The 21,408-nt window shown below is 36.8% G+C and overlaps 2 protein-coding genes across 2 annotated transcripts; one reads left to right on the top strand and one right to left on the bottom strand.

The window, feature by feature from the left end:
• Positions 1-5,611: 5,611 nt before the first annotated feature.
• Positions 5,612-6,589, bottom strand: LOC104106161 (uncharacterized). Its single transcript, XM_009614654.1, has one exon. It carries the CDS (start codon positions 6,587-6,589, stop codon positions 5,612-5,614), a length of 978 nt encoding a protein of 325 aa, XP_009612949.1.
• A 2,462-nt stretch (positions 6,590-9,051) lies between these two features.
• LOC104106159 (kinesin-like protein KIN-12B) lies at positions 9,052-19,565 on the top strand. The gene is made up of 16 exons (XM_070191786.1): positions 9,052-9,583; positions 10,781-10,918; positions 11,278-11,361; positions 11,476-11,601; positions 11,697-11,756; positions 11,843-11,896; positions 12,001-12,093; positions 12,971-13,066; positions 13,318-13,463; positions 14,394-14,543; positions 14,639-14,768; positions 14,874-16,133; positions 16,223-16,321; positions 16,405-16,557; positions 16,636-17,436; positions 19,066-19,565. Exons 1-16 carry the CDS (start codon positions 9,236-9,238, stop codon positions 19,339-19,341), a joined length of 4,014 nt encoding a protein of 1,337 aa, XP_070047887.1. The 5' UTR covers positions 9,052-9,235; the 3' UTR covers positions 19,342-19,565.
• Positions 19,566-21,408: the final 1,843 nt, after the last annotated feature.

Raw genomic sequence — 21,408 nt, 5'->3', positions numbered from 1 at the left:
TTGTTTTCTTTATAAAAACACATGGACAAATGGTATCATTTATATAACATTTCTTTAATAAATACTCATTAAGGCGGTTATACCACATTCTTCCTGATTGCTTTAGACCATATAAAGATCTTTGCTATTTGATTGAAAACATTTCCCAGGACTTCGAATTATGTGCGTCAGGAATTTTAAATCCCTCGAAAATTTTCATATATATCTCATTATCAAGTGAGCCGTAAAGGTAGGTTGTAACTACATCCATTAAATGCATGTCAAGCTTTTCATGGACAGCAAAACTAATGAGATAACGAAACGTTATAGCATCCATAACAGGAGAATACGTCTCTTCATAATCGATACCAGGCCTTTTGAAAATCCTTGTGCAACAAGGCGTGCCTTATATCTTTGTACCTCATTTTTATCATTACTTTTACGTACAAAAATCCATTTATAGCCAACAGGCTTAACACCATTTGGTGTTTGGACTACATGCCCAAAAACTTCACGTTTCGCAAGTGAAGTTAATTCTGTCTGGATAGAATCTTTCCATTTTGGCCAATCATTTCTCTGTCTACATTCATCAGCAGATTTTGGTTCAAGATCCTCATCTTGTTGCATTATTTCAACAGCGACATTATAAACAAAAATGTTATCGATAACAATATTATTTTGGTTCCATATTTTTTCCGTTGAGACATAACTTATTGAGATCTCTCTATTCTCATTATTTTTAGGTACCTGAACCTCCCTTGAGGTTTTATCATTTGTTATGTCTCCGTGCTCTTCTTGAGCCACTACCTTCTTATTATGATCACTTTGATCATTTGCTCCTTTTCTTTTTCGAGAATTTTTATCCTTAGAACCGATTGGTCTCCCACGTTTCAAGCGTGTTTTAAACTCATTTGCTTTAATTGATTGTCCTATCGGGATATCAACTCGAATTGGAGCATTAACAGCTGAAATATGTGACTTAGTCACCCTTGGTAGGTCAGTGAATGCATCTGGTAGTTGATTTGTAATATTTTATAAATGAATTATCTTTTGAACCTCTTGTTCACATTGATTTGTTCGAGGATCTAAATGAGATAGTGTCACGAACCGAAAGTTTTTACCGACGGGACCATAATGGCGTCTAATATTTCACTTGCTAGGCAAGCCAACGTTAGAGAATCATTAAGCCAATTCCTTATTTTCATTCAATAATTAACAATAATTAATTAAGATAAAATATAATAAGTGCGAAATCTCATAAAACTGTATTAATTACTACCACCCGAATCTGGAGTCACAATTCACGAGCATTCTAGAATTTACTACAAGTAATAGTCTGGAAGAAATATAATTGTCTGAATGAAAGAGAACAATAATGACATAAAAAGAAAACGGGGACTTCAAGGTCTGTGAACGCCGACAGATCTACCTTGAGTCTCCGGACAGCGGACCAATAGCAAAATCTCGATCAACCTGAACCGGTATCAAAGTCTGCACAGAAAGTGCAGAGTGCAGCATCAGTACAACCGACCCCATGTACTAGTAAGTGTCGAGCCTAACCTCGGCGAAGTAGTGACGAGGCTAGGACAAGACACCCACATATAACCTGAACAGTATAATCATGCTAGTGGCAACAATAATAAATAAAGCAATAACGTAGAAATAATGGGAAAGGAGACATTCAGTGGGGGAAATACAATATAAAGAGTGAGAATAATGAAAAGACAGAATTAAACAGAAAATCCTTAGACGAATTGAGCAATTAAAACAACAAAGGAAAACTGCACGGCATCACCCTTCGTACTTTTACTCTCTTCCTCACAATATAAATAATTCATGCACGGCATCACCCTTCGTGCTTTACACTCTTTCTCACAATATAAAAAGATTATGCACGACATCACCCTTCGTGCTTTACACTCTTCCTCACAATATAATTAAATTATGCACGGCATCACCCTTCGTGATTTACACTCTTCCTCACAATATAATTAAATTATGCACGACATCACCCTTCGTGCTTTACACTCTTCCTCACAATATAGTTAGATTATGCACGGCATCACCCTTCGTGCTTTACACTCTTCCTCACAATATAGTTAGATTATGCACGACATCACTCTTCGTGCTTTACACTCTTCCTCACAATTCACAGAATCAATAACAACGGATAGAGAGAAGTTTCACAATAAATCAATATTTCGTCAATGATTACTTTCATAATTTAACATCTCAACCTTGAATCAATATTCACAATTTTATCGACCTTGGTGGAACCGGATACAAGTCTCCCAAAATTTCAACAACAACAATAAGCATGGATAACAAGATTTAAGACTACAAATTTGCAAGAAATGGGATTTCACTCGCATGCTATGACTCGACCACAACGTATAGATGCTCGTCACCTCAACTATACGTCGTATTCAACAACAAAACACGTAGCAAATACACACACAATACCTATTCCCTCAAGCCAAAGTTAGACACAACACTTACCTCGCTCCGAAGGCCACTTAAATTCTCAATCACAGCTTTTCCTTTGGAATTCACCTCCAATTCACTCGTACCTATTCAAAAATGACTCAATAATATCAAATATTGCTAAAGGAATCAATTATATTTCATAAATTAAATTTTCCAAATTTTTCTCCAAAAAGTCGAAAAATGAACCCCAGGCCCGCTTGGTCAAAACCCGAGGTTCGGACCAAAATCTTTTTACCCATTCACCCCTGAGCCCGAATATGTAATTAGTTTTGGAATCCGACCTCAAATTGGGGTCTAAATCCTCAAATTCCCGAAATTCTTAGTTTCTACCATAATCCCTAATTCTACCATGAAAACTCTAGATTTTAGGTTGATAATTCATAAAATGTAATGGGTAATTGAAAGAAAATGGTTTAGAATCACTTACCAACACTTTGGGAAAGAAAATGACTCTTGAAAATCGCCTATACCCGTTTGGCTCTTGAAAAATGTTGAAGAAATGGCTTAAACTCGCGTTTGGAGTCTGTTTTAAGTCACTGGACATGCCTTCATCGCGTTCGCGAGAGGCCTGCTGCGTTCGCGATGCACAGAGGCCTAAGGCCTTCGCGTTCGCGAGTCTTTCTACGTATTCTCATAAGGCAGCTCCCCCCCAAGCCTTCATGTTCACGACCCCGTGGACGCGTTCGCGTAGAAGAACATGACCCCCCTCCCCCAGGTCCCTTAAACTATCGTGTTCGCGTGAGACAGATCGCGTTCGCGAAGGGTACCACCCCCAACGCTTCGCGTTCGCGACTAGTCCTTCGTGTTCGCGAAGAAGAAAATTCCCTTGCCCCATTTTACCTTTCGCGCTCGCGACACTACCTACGCGAACGCGAAGAAGGGCACACCAGAACAGCTGCTGCAGCAAAAATGTCAGATTTTCTAAGTGCAAATCACCCCGTAGCCTATCCGAAACTCACCCGAGCCCTTGGGGCTCCAAACCAAACATGCACATAAGTCTAAAAACATCATATGGACCTGCAAATCAAATGAAATTCTCAAGAACACTTTAAAATTTCTATTTTCTCAACTGGACGTTCGAATCACGTCAAATCAACTCCGTTTCTCACCAAATTTCACAGACATATCTTAAATATCATAATGAACATGTACCGGGCTCCGGAACTAAAATACGGACCCGATACTAACAATGCCAAATATCAATAAATTCTTAAAAACAAATAATTTCCAAACTTTTAATTTTCATAAAAAAAATCATAACTCAAGTTAGGGACTTCCGAATTGGATTCCGGATATACGCCCAGGTCCCATAATTTGATACGGACCTACCGGAACTGTCAAAGCACGTATCCGAGCCCGTTTACCAAAAATATTGATCGAAGTCAACTAAAATTAACTTTTAAGGCAAAAATTCTTATTTTCATTAGTTTTCAACATAAATGTAGGAGGGTAAAAATAAGATTTTTAAGGCTTAAGAGCGCATATTCGAGTTCTAAAATATAAGATGACCTTTTGGGTCATCATAGATAGTGATAATTCAATCCAATCTATCTCCTTTCTGAGCTGCTTATTTTCTTCCCCTAATGTTGGGTATACTGATTCATCAAAATGACAATCAGAAAATCTTGCAGTAAAAAAATCTCCAGTCATAGGCTCCAGATATTTTATAATAGAAGGAGATTCATACCAACATATATCCCCAACCTTCTTTGGAGACCCATCTTTGTGCATTGTGGTTGAGCAATTGGAACATATACCGCACATCCAAATATTCTAAGATGGGAAATATTTGGCTCCTGACCAAAATCCAATTGCAATGGGGAGACTTTATGATAACTTGTGGGCCTTATCCGCACAAGTGATACTGCATGCAAAATAACATGACCTCATACTGAAATGGAGAGTTTTGTTCTCATAAGCATTGGTCTAGCAATTAATTGGAGGCGTTTGATCAATGATTCTGCTAGACCATTTTGTGTATGAACATGAGCAGCCGAATGCTCAATTGTTATCCAGTTGATATACAATAATCAGTAAAGGCCTGAGATGTAAACTCACCAGCATTATCAAGACGAATTGTCTTAATTGTATAATCTGAAAATTGTGCTCTTAGCTTTATTATTTGAGCCAACAATCTCGCAAATGCCATATTGCGAGTTGATAGTAAGCACACATGTGACCATCTTGCAGATGCATCTACCAAAACCATATAATATCTAAATAGTCCACATGGAGGGTGAATGTGCCCACATATATCATCCTGTATACGTTCCAGAAATGTAGGGGATTCCATCCTAACTTTAATAGTTGATGGTCTAATAATTAATTTGCCTTGAGAACATGCAGCACAAGAAAATTCCTTAAATTGAAGAATCTTTTGGTTTTTCATTGAATGTCCAGGTGAATTCTCAATTATTTTATGCATCATAGTAGAACCAGGATGACCCAACCGGTCATGCCAAATAATAAAATTATCTTGATTAGTAAACTTTTCATTTACTATGGCATGCGTTTCAATCCTGCTAATACTTGTGTAATATAAGCCGGAGGAAATGGCAGGTAATATTTCAAGCACATATTTCTTACCCGACTTTATTGTAGTAATATAAAGATATTCAATCTTTTTATTATTTGTAGTCTCAATGTGATATCCAATTTGGCGAATATCTTTGAAACTTAGTAAGTTTCTTTGAGACTTACTACAATATAATGCTTCGTTAATAACTAAATTTGTTCCTCCGGGTAGTAATAAATTTGCTCTTCCTGAGCCTTCAATTAATCTTGTACTATCAGATATTGTATTAACACTGGCTTCTTTCATCACCAAATAAGAGAAATATCTTGTATCTCTTAAAATAGTATGTGTTATAGCACTATCAAAAAGACATATATCATCTTTATTGATCTTGGATCTAACTGAAGACTGGAGAATTTTCATATTCTTCATAAATAAACAAAAAGTATATCATAAGAAATACGAAAGACTATAAATAAAAAAAACATTAGAAATTACACGAGGAATATAGAAACTAACATATATGATGCTTTAGGAAAGTACACTTAAGAAGAACAAACTACATAAAGACATAATATGAAAATAATAACTTTTCTTAAAGCTTTATTCCCCAGTAAGATAATCAATTCCTCAGTCAATATCTTCAAAGAAGTCTCCAGCTTCTAAATGAGTAATATCTTCAAGGCCTCCAAAATCATCATCTTTATATGCAAGATTTATCTCAACATCATCATATTTGTTTGAGGGGCCTGCTTTATCATCATCAATTTGAAAAGTCAAGTGTGCCTCCACATTATTATCTTTTCTTTTATTGGATGCTTGATAAAGTTTAACAAAATGGTCAGCTGTACGACAAACACGAACCCAATGACCTTTCATACCACACTTGTGGCAAATATTAACTCTGCCTTTCAAAGGATTATTTTGAGGATCCTTATTGTTTTCTTGTTTATTTCCGCCATGATGATGATAATTATTTCGTCCCCTTCTATGTCCTTGTCCATGTCCACGACTATGGCCACGGCCACGACCACGATAATGATTTTGTCTTCTTTCATACTTTTGAGTAGCTGCTACCATATTCACTTCGGAAAATGGTGCAGATCCAGTGGGACGAGCTTCATAATTTTTTATTAAAAGGGTATTATGTTGCTCAGCCACCAGGAGGCATGAGATTAATTTAGAATATTTCTTTAAACCCTTTTCACGGTATTGTTGCTGCAATACCATATTTGATGCATGAAAAGTAGAAAGAGTCTTTTCCAGTAAATCCTTATCATTCACAATTTCCCCGTATAATTTAAGTTGGAAAGTTATCCTGAATACAACAGAATTATATTCACTTACATTTTTAAAATCTTGTAACCGTAAGTGAATCCATTCATATCGAGCTCTTGGCAATATCGTTGCCTTAAGATGGTCATATCGTTCCTTCAAACTGCTCCATAATTCAAATGAATCCTTTAGGGTTAAGTATTCGGTCTTTAACCCTTCATCGAGATGATGATGAAGGAAAATCATAGCCTTTGCTTTATCCCGGCATGATGTTTCATTTTCTTGTATAATAGTATTTTCAAGAGCTTTTTGCAGCAAGGTGAATTTCAGCATCAAGGACCCATGATAAATAATTCTTTCCGGAGATGTTAAGTGCCACAAATTCAAGCTTTGATAAATTTGACATAATGAAAATAAAAAGCAGAGTGGTGGTAGCTAGTGTGTACCGGATCAGACTTGAGTAGAAGCTAATTCGTGTTGATAACGTATTATAAATATTACTAAAAGTAATAATATAGAACAAGGAAAAACAAGCTAAGAGATATAGAGAGAAAGAGAGGTAGAGACATTCTTATTTCTTCTTCAATTGTGTGTATTTTTCTATCTATTATAAGGTCTTTATATATGCATAAAAAGTGAAGAAAAATATGTCATTGAATATGTCATTAAACATAGAAATATGTCATTGAATATATCATTAAGCATTTGAGAAGATCATGGAGGAAGAATAGACATAGACATCTACCATAATTTGATTTTTCTTATAACAGAATAGAAGTAGTGATTAGTGATATTAGTGGAAGTTTTCACCAACCATGTTGTTGATTATTAAGGCTTAATATTGTGTCATAGCTTCATACTACTTTCAAAATGGTTTTACAGAAACTCTTATTTTGAAATATTTTTGTAACCTATAGGTCACGGGTTCGAGTTGTAGAAACAAACAACTAATGCTTGTATTATGATAAGTTGTTTACATTATATCTCTTGGGGTACGACCTTTTTTCGGACCTTGCATAAATACAAGATGTTTTGTACATCTGCCTACTTTTTTTTTTTGCAACATAAGTAGAAGTACTACCATTTCAAGATGAGAATAAAAAAGAAACAAGCCATGTGAGCTGTGGCTTTGACTGTTCTTGACCCATTTCAAGATCCATATGCATTTTCAAAAATCTGATCTGTCATTTTTTTTCTTCTTCCTCATTTTCATATCTAGAACAAAGTCATTTTCAAAAAGGACTTTTTCACCTTTTAGTTCGCGCTAGAAATAATTTATATTCGATAGTCGAAAAAGTTTATAAAATTTGTATAATTTTTGTATATAACATACACAATATATATATAAAAAATATATATTTTCGATCATTATTTTGATAGCGACTATGTATGTTAATAATTACTAATCATTTCGGGTCCGGATCCTACAATGTGGTATACTCTTACGGTCTTACCTCTTGTGTCATATTAAGTAATGATTAAAGAATTATTTAAATTATACGTTCTGTTGAGGTTATGCATAAAGAACCGTCAATTGTTTAGTGATATCGTGAAAGTTTTCCACATAATAAGGTGAGTTCAATTTCCATTATCCTTTTCCCTTTTCCTCCCACACATCCCATATGTAATAAGAAAAAATAAAGAAAAAAATATGGTCAACGTTGTTTTGAGATTATGATATGAAGACTGGAAAACAATGAGCTAACCGAATTTGTTAAATCGAACGTTGCTTTAGCTGCTGGTTCACGATTCTATTTCATGGTCCTTACAAATTTTGGACCTAAATCGATCTTAAAGTTATAAATTTTTCGTAAAGTGTATTAGGCTCAGCTTCACCTTGTTCAAATTAGTGTTGTAGTCAGACAATCGGAGAATAGAGAAAGTACTACCATTCGAGTGGGTGAAAATATGACTCAAATCAAATAGGCGAGGAAGAACTTAAAAATGATAATTCGGCGCATAAAACATTTCGCATTCACGCAAGTTCCGAGAAGAGTCACACCCCAAGAGTGTGATTTGGACAACCTATTTTATTGCAAGGGTTAGTGGCAGGGGCGGATCCACGGTGTAAATCGTGGTTCACATGAACCCGTGATCCTCCAACGATATTAAATATATTATGTATATAATTTGGACAAGAGTGAGTTGCTCTAGTGGTGAGCACCCTCCACTTCCAATCAAAAGGTTGTGAGTTCGAGTCACCCCAAGAGCAAGGTGGTGAGTTCTTGGAGGGAGGAAGCCGATGGTCTATCGGAAACAACCTCTCTACCCTAGGGTAGGGGTAAGGTCTGCGTATAAACTACCCTCCAGAGACCCCACTAGTGGGATTATATTGGATTGTTGTTGGGGTAAGATCTGCGTATAAACTACCCTCCAGAGACCCCACTAGTGGGATTATACTGGATTGTTGTTGTTGTTGTTGTTGTTGTATGTATATAATTTGCGAAAAATGACTTATTATTACTGGATGACACCCATGGTCAAAAGAGGCAAAGTGGTTCACTAGTTTTGGCCCCTTATTTCTTGCTAACTTAAGGTAATTGCTTATTCTTAAGCCTTACTTTTATTTTAGTTTTCCTGAAGTATCAATGGTGCATTCATATTCTCGAAATTCTGAATCCGCCTCTGATTAGTGGCTGCTTTCATACATCGCGTACACTATATGTTATAGGTTACGAGAGACACTTTATCACCGCTAATCCGCTACAATTCGTTGAAGTTAAACAAATGGGTAATAAAGCCACGTGCCACAGCCCACATGTGAACTGAGGTTGAGATTAATCATACGTAAAGTCAGCTTACGGTAAAAGAAGACAAATCATTACCCCGTTCTCTCTCCTATACCTTTTACACCCCCCATTTCCCCTCTCATTTCAATTCAAATTCATCAAATACCCAACGTCCCAACGGCTACTTCTTCTCCCTCAAAACCCTAATCCCCTTTTCTTCTTCATCTTCACCTTCACCATTTCAAAAAAAATGAAGCACTTTACGCAACAGAGAAACACAATCTTAAGGGAGAATAACGAGGCCGCAGCTACAATGCCATCATCTCCAAATCCTAGCTCTTTAAAGCAGAAATTCACAACATCACCTATCAACCCTAGTAGTAACAGTAACAGAAAGCATAACAAATCATCTAAAGAAAATGCTCCTCCGATGAATCACCTGACCGATCCAAACTCGTCCCCGGCCGTTGGATTGAAGATCAAGAGTCCTCTACCTCCCCGTCCGCCGCCTAACTCCAATAATTTGAAACGGAAGCTCAATTTGGAGTCCGTTGGTACTGAGAATGGCAGCGCTGGATCTTCTGACTCTGGAGTCAAGGTAATTGTCAGGGAAAATTACCCTAATTTTTGCTCCTTTTTTCGAGATTGAATTAAACAGGTCCAAAAATAGCAGAGTTGATATAGAAGGTTACTATAGCCGATCTGAACTTGTTTAGGATTTAAGGTTAGCTATTGTTTAAATTGTTGTTTCGATGTTGGAGATATAACTGCAGAGGCGGATCATGATTTAAAGTTTATGAATTCTGGATTCTAACCCTTTTGAGTTTCGGAATTAATAATTTGTACATACATGGTTTGGGCCAAAGTTATTGGGTTCTGCCGAACCCATACCATCAACTCTATCCTAAGTTGCTCCGATACGGCAGTTTAGGTGCCGCACCCGTGTCGACACAACACTAGTATGAGTGTGGGTATGGGATCCGTACTGGATCTGGTCAAACAATTTTGGGTACTTTGACCACGACGACGGAAAAATTCGAGACGAGATACAATTTGATTCCCGAAATCAGAACCAAAATCAGAGTAAATTTGAAGAAAATAACATACTTTATCTAGAAAATCAATCCTTTACTTATCTACAACTTGAGAATAAAAAAGAAATATACACTTTACAAGCTATACGTAAGTATTCCATAAAATTTCTCATAATTTAAAGATATTTTTATATTTTTGAATTATTTTAGCCGGATTCCCGCAACCGTATCCGTACTAGGATCCGTATCCCCGAATCTCAGAATTTACATCTCGAAGGATCCGACCTCTAGATCCGCACCCGTGTCCGAGCAACTTTGACTCTATCCGTACGGGATATAAGATGAAGTATGTTGCACCCAAGGGTGTGGCCTAATGGTCAAGACTTGGTGGACAAAGTTACTTGGTACCTGTTGCTAGTTGGAGGTAGCAGGTATTCTGTAGAATTAGTCAAGGTGCGCGCAAACTGTCCTGTGATATGATATCACAATTATAAAAAAATGCCTTAATGGTTTTCTAGTTTCTAGTTTTCATTAATGGGGAGCATACATTTATATGCATTGGTTTTACTTTTTTAAAATGCTGAGTGTGACTTGGTTTACTGTTATCAATACTGGCTTGCTGTTTCTTCCAAATGATATTTGATCCACTTTCTTTTGTCTGGCACTCTGCCTTCTGTTTGATTGGTTCAAACAGGCATTGTCTAAGTGCCTAGTGCTGGTAGGTCCTGTATTGATTCCTGCAACTTTTCTTGTTAAATCAGGTCATAGTGAGGATGAGGCCGCCAACCAAGGATGAGGAAGAAGGGGAAGTTGCCGTCCAGAAAGTCGCTAATGATTCTTTATCAATAGCTGGGCATACATTTACATTTGACTCTATTGCAGATACTCAATCAACACAGGTAAAAAGTAATAACCTGTTACCTAGGCTTTAGGAGGAAATAGCTGTATTGAGTATATTCTAATCTGATAACTATGGGAAGGGGAAGTTGTCGTCCAGAAAGTCGCTAATGATTCTTTATCAATAGCTGGGCATACATTTACATTTGACTCTATTGCAGATACTCAATCAACACAGGTAAAAAGTAATAACCTGTTGCCTAGGCTTTAGGAGGAAATAGGTGTATTGAGTATATTCTAATCTGATAACTATGGTTGATTCTTCCTTGTTATTGTTCTTTTCTTCAATATAAAAAGTATACAAAAAGGAGAATAATGAAAGTGACATGCACTTGACCCTTCTTTCTTATTGTTCTTTCAGCTTGATATATACCAGCATCTGGGAGCTCCTCTTGTTGAAAATTGTCTTGCTGGGTTTAACAGCTCAGTATTTGCTTATGGACAGGTAGTGTTAGCCTACCACATCCTGCTACATGTTAAATATGCCTGCACAACTCCAAATGTTCTTTCTCGCGCTGACATGATACAATAACATTTTAATGTGATTGACTTTGATCAGACTGGTAGCGGAAAGACATATACAATTTGGGGACCAGCCAACGCCTTGTTGGAAGAAAATTTAACCAATGATCAACAGGGCTTAGCCCCACGCGTTTTTCAGCAGCTATTTGAACGTATTAAGGAGGTGATATGTTGTCTCTGTGATCTTCCAATTCTCAGTGTCCTGGATTTGATATGTTGTATAAAATCAATTCCGTAATGTATGCATTTTCTTTTCAGGAACAAACCAAGCATGCCGACAAGCAGCTCATGTATCAGTGTCAATGTTCTTTTCTTGAGGTTAATTTGACTGGCCCTGGCCGTTTTCATGGTGAAACAAAGACTATACTTGCAGTTGTTTAATCTTTAACATTAATTATGTACAGATATACAATGAGCAAATCACTGATTTGTTGGATCCTAGTCAAAGAAACCTCCAGGTAAAAAAGGAAATAAAACATAGAAGATGAGTGTTGTAACCGTTATCTGTATCCTGACTTCTATTTATTTGTTAAAATATTTGCAATTTGCCTTCTCCTTTCAGATTAGGGAAGATGTAAGAACAGGTGTTTATGTGGAAAATTTGACTGAGGAATGTGTTTCCACCATGAAGGATGTGACAAAGCTTTTGATGAAGGTTCAGACTGCTTCTATCTTTTTATTACACTTTATTAGACAGAGTAATGCAGGCATGACTAGGTTTGCCAGATAGAATAGACCAGTAAAAGGAAAACAGTTAGCCAGGAGAATCTGTGCAGTAGGTAAATCAATTAGACGGTAATGTGAAATGGATAATAAACCAAAACTTGCTTAGGTGCAGAATGTGCAGTAACATAAATGATTAAGTTCGACTGCCTTTCTTGCTAAGCACTTACTTATTTACTGCAAATATCAAAGTATCTGACAAGGAAGCTCAATCTTAATTTTCGAATCACATTTGGAACTTTTTTTTTGTTTTGTCCCCTGGTTTGCTCATTATTTTGATTTTCTGAAAGATGGAAGGACAGAAGTTTTGGTGTCCTAATGCTAATGCCTTGCCTTCTAGATCCTTATGCTGCAGCTTATTTTTGTCTTTTCTTAAATTTCATCACTGAGGTACTTGTCAAAAAGAATTTTATCACTGGGGTCTCTGCTGCAGCTTATTTTTGTCTTTTCTTAAATTTCATCACTGAGGTACTTGTCAAAAAGAATTTTATCACTGGGGTCTCTGCTGCACTTTTTCCCATAAATGAACATAATTCGTTTAAATAGGGAGGGTGTGGGGTATATACAAAATTTTATTTGTGTTTTCTTATTTGTATCCTGGCTGGTACTTAATTGGAAGATAATCATTAGGTATCGACTGGCATCCATTCTCAAATGGAGTCTATCATTTAGCAAGTTAATCTTAGATCAGTGTCATAAGTTATTGTTAGTAGTTTTTTCTAATTCTTTTACTTGGTCTTCTGGAGTTTTTACGATAAAATGGACTGGTACACTCAGAAAAGCTTACGGAACTTTCTCAATTATTACAGGGACTGTCAAACAGGAGAACTGGTGCTACTAGTATAAATGCTGAGAGTTCACGTTCTCACAGTGTATTCACCTGTGTTGTTGAATCACGATGCAAGGTGATACAATCTTATGTCCTTTCTGACAATAATCTGAATTCTTTTAAATGCCAAGTTATCTAAATTCATAATACCACAGTTGTGGTATGCCAAGTTAGGCATTGTCTGTTATCCGTTATTATGCTGTTCTAATAGCAGTTATAATTTGCATGTACTCAGTGTGCATGCAAGATGCTAGCATAATAAATTATTTGGTTATTATTGAGATCTGAAAATTCTCTTGTTTGGCTATTCTAAACTTTCAATTTCAGAGCTTGGCAGATGGTTTAAGCCACCTAAAGAGGAGTAGAATAAATCTTGTTGATCTTGCTGGATCAGAAAGGCAAAAGCTAACTGGTGCAGCAGGTGAGCGCCTGAAGGAAGCAGGGAACATCAACAGGTCACTTTCACAGTTGGGGTACGTTTGTTTCTTTATCATTTTGCGAAAAAGAACTGTTCTTGGTTTAGCTCTCAAGGAGGTTACAACTCATTGTTAATGTATGTGACTAGGAATTGCATACTTTCCTATAACCAATGGATTGAAGACGAATAGAATTGAGTCCACTCTATAACCAATGGATTGAAGACGAATAGAATTGAGTCCACTCTAAGATGAAACAATATTTCTTACTTTCCTTAACTGATACCCTGTAACTGATCTTTCCGGACGTTATCGGTTATTCTGGTCAGTTCCTGAATTGAAACTTTTATGGCGAGATTTCGTTGACTATTTACTTTCTATATTTTCCAATAAGCAGAGAAGCGTGTTAGAGTGTTAAGTGAGTATTAAAATGTCAGTTATTGAGTTAGAATAGATGAAGCTTTAAGTTCTTCGGTTAGATATTGTCTCATCTTTCAAATTCGACATATATCATTTGTGTCTGTGGTTACCTATAAATAAGCAGGTCTTGTATTCTTGAAATCATCAAGTAATCAATATTCTTCTCTCATTTCTTATTTTCTCATAGGTACCGTTTAGGTGTAAGTGCTGACAGTTAAGATATCTAGGCTGTCTTTCAGGAGTATGCCATGATAGATAAAGATGTAATAGAATGGATAAATTGGAGGAATGATACAGAAGTGTTACGCGATTGGATGACACTTATCAAAGTGAAAGGCAAGTTTTGTAGAATGGTTATGAGACTAGCAATGATATATAGGAGTAAATGTTTGGTATCTAAGATTCAATATATCCAAGTAGAGGTCTTAGAATATAGTGGTTAATGCTATATGCCCTTTATTGCTGGGGTTACGTACCTTTCAGGGACTTACTAAAGACTCATATTTTTCACTATTAGCTAGAATATTTATATATGCTACTGATCCCACTACTTTTTGAAATTTACAGGAATTTAATAAACATTCTTGCAGAAGTTTCTCAAACGGGCAAGCATAGGCACATACCCTATAGAGATTCCAAGTTGACATTTTTGCTACAGGAATCTCTCGGCGGGAACGCAAAGCTTGCAATGATCTGTGCCGTTTCTCCATCCCAAAGGTAGATTCACAGCCCCACATTTCAGTGCGATTTTCGCTCTCCACTCTGTTTATCTTCATTATATCTAGAACTCTTAGTTCTTTTCGGTAATGCAGTTGTAAGAGTGAGACTTTCAGTACCCTGAGATTTGCCCAACGTGCAAAGGCAATCAAGAATAAGGCGGTAGTCAATGAAGAAATGCAAGATGATGTAAATGCTTTGAGAGAAGTTATACGTCAGCTACGGGTAAACTCTGTTCCTCTACCTGTGACTGATGCATCTTAAGCTTAAGGTGCATCTCTCAATTATGACAACTGGTTGAATGCCTCTTTTTTCCTTTACTCTAACTAGGAGGAACTGCTAAGAATGAAGGCAAATGGATATCAAGCAGATCAAAATGGAAATTATTCATCAGGGTGGAGTGTTCGCAGAAGTTTAAATCAATTAAAATTCAGTCTTAACCGTCCAGTGACACTACCTATTGATGGTGACGGTGATACAGAAATGGAAATTGTGGACGAAGCCGAACTGTTAGGTCTCTTGTCCGGAGGCAGCAAAGAGAATAGTATGCTTGGGATCCTGCGGAAGACTTTTTCAAAAGGTTCATCACTACTTGATTCTGCAGTACAGCATGGGGAAAATGAGAATGACTGCAACAGGGAGCAAGGCTCCGAGGATACGGATGTTACCATGGAGGAAGAGGTATCTGACACAGTTGTCGAGCATGAAAATGATACTGTTGATGGACTTCAGAACACCAAGAAGAGTTTAATTGTGGACGAGTCGTTTTGCGAAGGTAGCATAGGAGAAACTGTTGAGGCTGATTCGGATCATTCATTAGTGAAAAAGCTAGGTAATGATTCTTCTATGAAGCCAACTGAAGATGAGTATCTTCTGTCTTCTGCCAGCGATATGCTAAATCAAGGACGAAGGGAAGTGGTAGAGGACTCTCCATCAGAACAATATTCTGAACGGACTCCAGAGAACTCTTCTAAATGCTTGGAGGGCAATACAACCTGCACTAACCTCAGTATAGTTCCATGTGATGTGTCGCCTATTTTAGACTCTCCCACTCCAAGTGTTTCACCAAGAGCTAATAGCGGTAGAAAAAGTCTTAGGACTTCAATGCTGAGTGCTTCAGAAAAGGATCTTGGAGATAAAATGGATAACCCGAACTTGTCCTTCACAAAACCATCAAACAGTATTTGTTTGAATTCTCTAACAAGTCAAAGACACAAAAGTTGTTTCACATCAACTGAGCATTTGGCGGCTAGTCTTCAGCGGGGACTTGAAATTATTAGTACTCATAGACAAAGTACATCTTTGAGGCGCTCCCCGGTCAGATTTTCTTGCAAGCCTTCTGAAATTAGTGCAATTATACCAGTTGCTAAAATAGATGTTGGAGTTCAAACTGTTATAGAAGACGATGAATCATTTGAAGGAGGTTCAACATTTTTGTGTAGTAAATGTAAGGCAAGAAATTCGCTGCAAGAGCTTAAAGATGCCGATGATGGCTCAAATTTGCAGTTGGTACCTGTTAATGGATCACAGTTGGCATCTGAAACTGGATCACAGTCCTGCGAAAACTCACAGATTCAAGTAGTACCTAAAGTAAGTTGGAAGATTTAAAAACTGGAGTTTTTGGTTATTTTAGTCTTGCATGATTCTTATGCCTGTGCAACCATTCTAACTTTTTACAGGCAGTAGAAAAGGTCTTGGCTGGAGCTATACGGAGAGAGATGGCACTTGAAGATATACGTGCCAAGCAAACTTCTGAGATCATGCAACTCAATCGTTTGGTATGTTTGATTTGTTCAATCACGGAACCTGCCAATTTTCATTATTTCTTCATCCCTTTGACCTGCTTTGCAACCAATGGCAGATCCAGCAATACAAACATGAACGAGAATGCAATGCTATAATTAGCCAAACACGTGAAGATAAGATCATTCGCCTTGAGAGTTATATGGATGGAATTTTACCAAAGGAGGAGTTCATGGAGGATGAGTTGTTGGCACTGATTCATGAGCATAAGGCATGCATCTGACCTGAAATTTGTCTTCTGAAATGTTTTTGTTTTCCCTAAACATGTTTCATTTGTCATTTGCTGCAGCTTCTGAAGGCAAAGTATGAGAATCATCCTGAAGTTTTAAGTGCCAGACTTGAACTAAGAAGAGTTCAAGAGGAGCTGGAGCGGTATCGTAATTTCTTTAAATTAGGTGAGAGGGATGTTTTGCTGGAGGAGATTCAGGATTTGAGGAGCCAGCTACAGTTTTACGTGGACTTTTCACCAAAGTCATCCAGGAAAGGAAATTCTCTTCTACAATTAACTTATCCATGTGAACCCAGTGTGCCTCCAACTTTATCCACGATTCCAGAGTCAGATGAGGAGAGTTCTGAACAGAGACTTGAAAGGGAGAGAATTCAGTGGACTGAAACAGAGAGTAAGTGGATTTCTTTGGTAGAAGAGTTGAGGTTAGACCTACAAGCTAGCCGCACATTGTCTGGAAAACGAAAACAAGAACTAGATCTGGAAACGAAATGCTCGGAAGAGCTGAAAGAAGCAATGCAGAGGGCAATGCAGGGCCATGCACGCATGATTGAACAGTATGCTGAACTTGAGGAGAGACATATTCAACTGCTTGCGAGGCATAGGAAGGTCCAAGTTGGCATAGAAGATGTTAAAAAAGCAGCCACAAAAGCCGGAGTTAGAGGCGCTGAATCTAAATTCATAAATGCTCTTGCTGCAGAACTTTCAGCTCTGAAAGTGGAGAGGGAAAAGGAAAGGTGCTACTTTAGGGATGAAAACAAGGAGCTCCAGAACCAACTCAGGGATACTGCTGAAGCTGTACAAGCAGCTGGTGAATTGCTAGCACGGCTAAAAGAAGCAGAAGAAGCTATTGCAGCTGCAGAGGTGAGTCTTGGAATCCATTGTTTTCTTCTTACTATATTTATTCTAGCAGTACATATGTTCTTTTTGTTTTCTTGAGTGGTTCTCTTGATTGTATGCGGTGTAGGGATAACATGAGTTTCCTGTTGACTGTTTTTAGATGTCAAGATTTCCAAGTAATTTACAGGTTCATTTTGTGTTTATCTTTTTTTTTTTTAAAACTAATTTTATATTATTCGATTTCAATAGTATGAACTCGTTTGGTAAGATTATGAGGAAATATGTTTATAATTCTTTAATCAAGTATAACTGGGTATTTTTAGTTATCTAGTTACAGTCTTCTATTGCTTTGATCTTCCTAAAACTATATAGTAGCTAAAGTTAATATCTTTGTATAACATGGAAGGAAGCTAAACAACCTCTACAATTTCTTGGAATCAATACAGGTTTTGCTGAGGACATAACATAACACAATGGAAGGAACTGATCCATATAATCAATACTCTCTAATTGGGGTTAAAGCTTATAACTTATTGTTACAGTTTCACGTTAGCAAGAGTCTTTTTGTCTGGCCTAGAACTTGTATGCTGGTGCAGGGACAAGTGTGTGATCTAGAGGCACCCAAAGGGTGTGGCCTAATGGTCAGTGAAGTGAGTCAATACCTTGGAAATCACGGTTTAAATCCCAGTAGAGATAAAAAACATAAAGTGATTTCTTCCCACCTGCCTAAACCTTGTTAAGCAGAGTTTTATGATACATGTGCTAGTGGGAGGTAGCAGGTTACTGATTGGATGATCGAGGTGCGCAAGTTGGCCTGGACACCACCGTTATAAAAGAAGGGTGTGTGATCTAGAGAATCTCCAGTTCTGAGGAACTCCTAATTTGCTTTAAAAACAAATTATTCATAGGCAAACTAGTATATATTGGACTTAGTTGGGCCTGAATGGAGTTTGAATGGTTTTGGAGGATTCAAATAGCACACTCAACTTTGTTTGGGATTGAGGTGTAGATGATTGACTGATATTAAAGATCTGTCTGGTATATACTGACATATTAATCTAGAAGGAATATTTTGCCTGGTTTTTGGGAATCCAATATTCTGATGCTGCATGACTTTGGAAGTGTGTTGTAGAAATCTGTTAAGAGTTTTCCTTCTTTGTTTCTTTCTTAAATTCAGTCTCCATATTTGATAAGTAAACCATTCTGATCCTATTACAAACGAAGTTATCTTATTTATGGGACGTCCTTTCAGGTAAACAATGTGAAGAATTCTATCTATAAAGGTAGCTGAATGCAGATACTTGGCTATGTGTCCACACATCAATAATACCGTCTTGCCCTGACTTTTCTCTGTGTCTCTTAATAACATTCCTGTAGATTCCAAGAATTAAGAGACCTCTTCGTGATGATTGCACAAAATAACCTAGGAGAAATATGACTTGCCTAGGGAGTAAGACCTTGCTGTTTATCCCCATACAGCAAGGTCCACTGTTTATCCCCATACACAAGGAAACTGGGACAATGTATCGTGTTATATATGTGCCTTCCAAGTATATTGTTTTTCCCATTCTGTCTGCGTACGTCCACTGGTCACTTTTGCTTGTATATATACTTTCTTTCTAGAATATCCTAAAAAGTTTCTGAAATATGCAGAAACGAGCCATTTATGCGGAGCAAGAAGCTAATGAAGCTTACAAACAGATTGATAAACTGAAGAAAAAATACGGGAAAGAGATCACCAATTTGAATCAGTTACCAGAAGAACCCCATTTACCTAAAGATACATCAGGACCCGTATATGATGACCCCGAGACAGGTGATCAGCGATGGAGAGAAGAGTTTGAGCCATTCTACAATACTAAAGAGGACTTACCAAACTTTGGTGAGCCCTCTTCTTGGTTCTCTGGGTATGATAGATGCAATTTATAGACAGGAAACGCGTCATAGATTGTTGTTGTATGCATTAATAATAGTGTAATGTATAGTTTGGGAAGCTGTTGTTTTTTCCTTCAAAATTAATGATAGTGATTGTCTAAACCAATTGTGAAAAATAACAGCTTGAATCTGTCAAGCTCTTGTATCCATTTTGCCTGATTGTTTCAGAGATATGAATTCTCTCACTCCATTCAATAACAAACCAGTTTTCAATTGTATTCGAGGATTCATTCTTTGTTACCCTCTCATAGTGTGTCAAGTAAAGTGAACAGTTAGGATGGCTCATCTACAAAATCAAGAATCAAACAATTTTTCCTATGTTTCTTTTTCGTTGGATATAAAAAAGGCGTGGAGTGCGAGAATTAGGGTAGAAGGTTAGTAGGTAGTCGAGCGTATCTCTTTGCCATACTGGTATTTCCATTGCTTTTGTTATCTTATTATCTTGCTATTGTTATCTTATTATCTTATTTTCTTTTGCTTGAGCCAAGGGTATATCGGAAACTTGTCTCTACCTTCGCAAGGTAGGGGTAAGAAGATTACGTACACACTACACACTACCCTCCCAGACCCTACTTGTGGAATTACACTGGATTTGTTATTGTTGTTGTTGAGGCCATAATTCTGCACAAGAGTGAAAACCATACGTTGATATAGGCATATAGCTGTGAAAGAAGATAATATGTGATGATAATGATTTTTCTTTTTGGGGATTGTTTTCCAAAATTTATGTGATAAATGATTATTTTTTTTCGAATTATGTTTAGAATTTGAATGAATGCGTTATTTGGATAGGGTGGGACATACTGCAGTAGAGACAAGTATGGAATTGTGGAAAGATCCCAAGAATGAACATTGATGTGTTTTAGTAGCTTAGATCATTTATTTGCTTGGTTTGCATGTCAAGTGGATAGGGGGCAATCTTCAAGTGGCTCAGACTAGTAGATTTACGTAGAATAGTTATAACATATATTTAAAATTATGTACACTGATAACGTAAATAACTTTTATACTATCAAGTGTAATTTCACTTATTTGAGCAGCTTACTTACCTTATTTTTCAAGTAATTAGTTCCATCTATGATGGACAACTCACCTGAAATTCTTTATTTGACTTGATAATGTAAAAATTCTTTTGCGCTATTGTTCAGAAATTTTATATATATATATATATATATATATATAGTCCACAGGAAACGCCTTAACCTGTGCTGATATTTTAGTCTATCATGTTATGAAGACCATAAAACAAGTAGCTTGTGGGATTGTCTTCCTTGACATTTAACTCTTTCTACTTGTGGACCATTTTGTTCCTTTTCTTAAGTGGCACTTCTTTTTCACTCAAATATGTAGATATAAAATATACCAAGTAGGCTCCAGCCCTAGCCATAGAATAAAATGTGGAACCCATAAATTCTTTGTCTGTCTGTTCTCAGTTAGTCTTTTATGCAATAGTAATTCAAATTGCCAGAATTTACAAAGTTGTGGATATTGGAATGATCCAAGTATCTAACGCTGTTGGATAGCAGCCATTTGCGCTTAATCTTATAGCCGGGCCAAACTTATGAAATCAATTTATTTTGAGAAATATTTTTTTTCAAAATTGCTTTTAAAAAAAGTAATTTTGGGGAGAAGCAATTTCTGTTTGGCTACTTAATTTGAAAGCACTTTTGTGTAGCGATTAGTGTTTGATCAAGTTTTTTTTAAAAGTATTTTTGGAGAGAAGCTATTTTTTTTCTGCTTCTCAAAAACTGCTTCTACTTTTACTCAAAAGCATTTTTTTTTCTTTCTAAAAGCTTGGTCAAACATCTTAACTTTGGAAAAAAGTACTTTTGACAAAAAAAAAAAAATACTTTTGACCCAAAAAAAATTTGGCCAAATAGGCTATCAACATATTATGGTCTTGCAAAGTCTCAATTCTTCTTTTTCGGTTTAATCGTCCAGCATGTGAAGTCTATTGGTCTAACTAATCCGAATTCACGCCAAGTGGGTCCTCTAAAGGAGCTTAAGTGCTCTTCACCGAAATGTTCTCAATTTCTAGTGCTCAAATCCTAAACTTCTGGG

The sequence above is a fragment of the Nicotiana tomentosiformis genome, chromosome 12 (assembly GCF_000390325.3).
Source record: "Nicotiana tomentosiformis chromosome 12, ASM39032v3, whole genome shotgun sequence".
In the NCBI taxonomy this organism is placed as follows: Eukaryota; Viridiplantae; Streptophyta; class Magnoliopsida; order Solanales; family Solanaceae; genus Nicotiana; species Nicotiana tomentosiformis.
The sequence above is the reverse complement of the archived record's forward strand: the minus strand, read 5'-3'. Positions and strand labels throughout refer to the sequence as shown.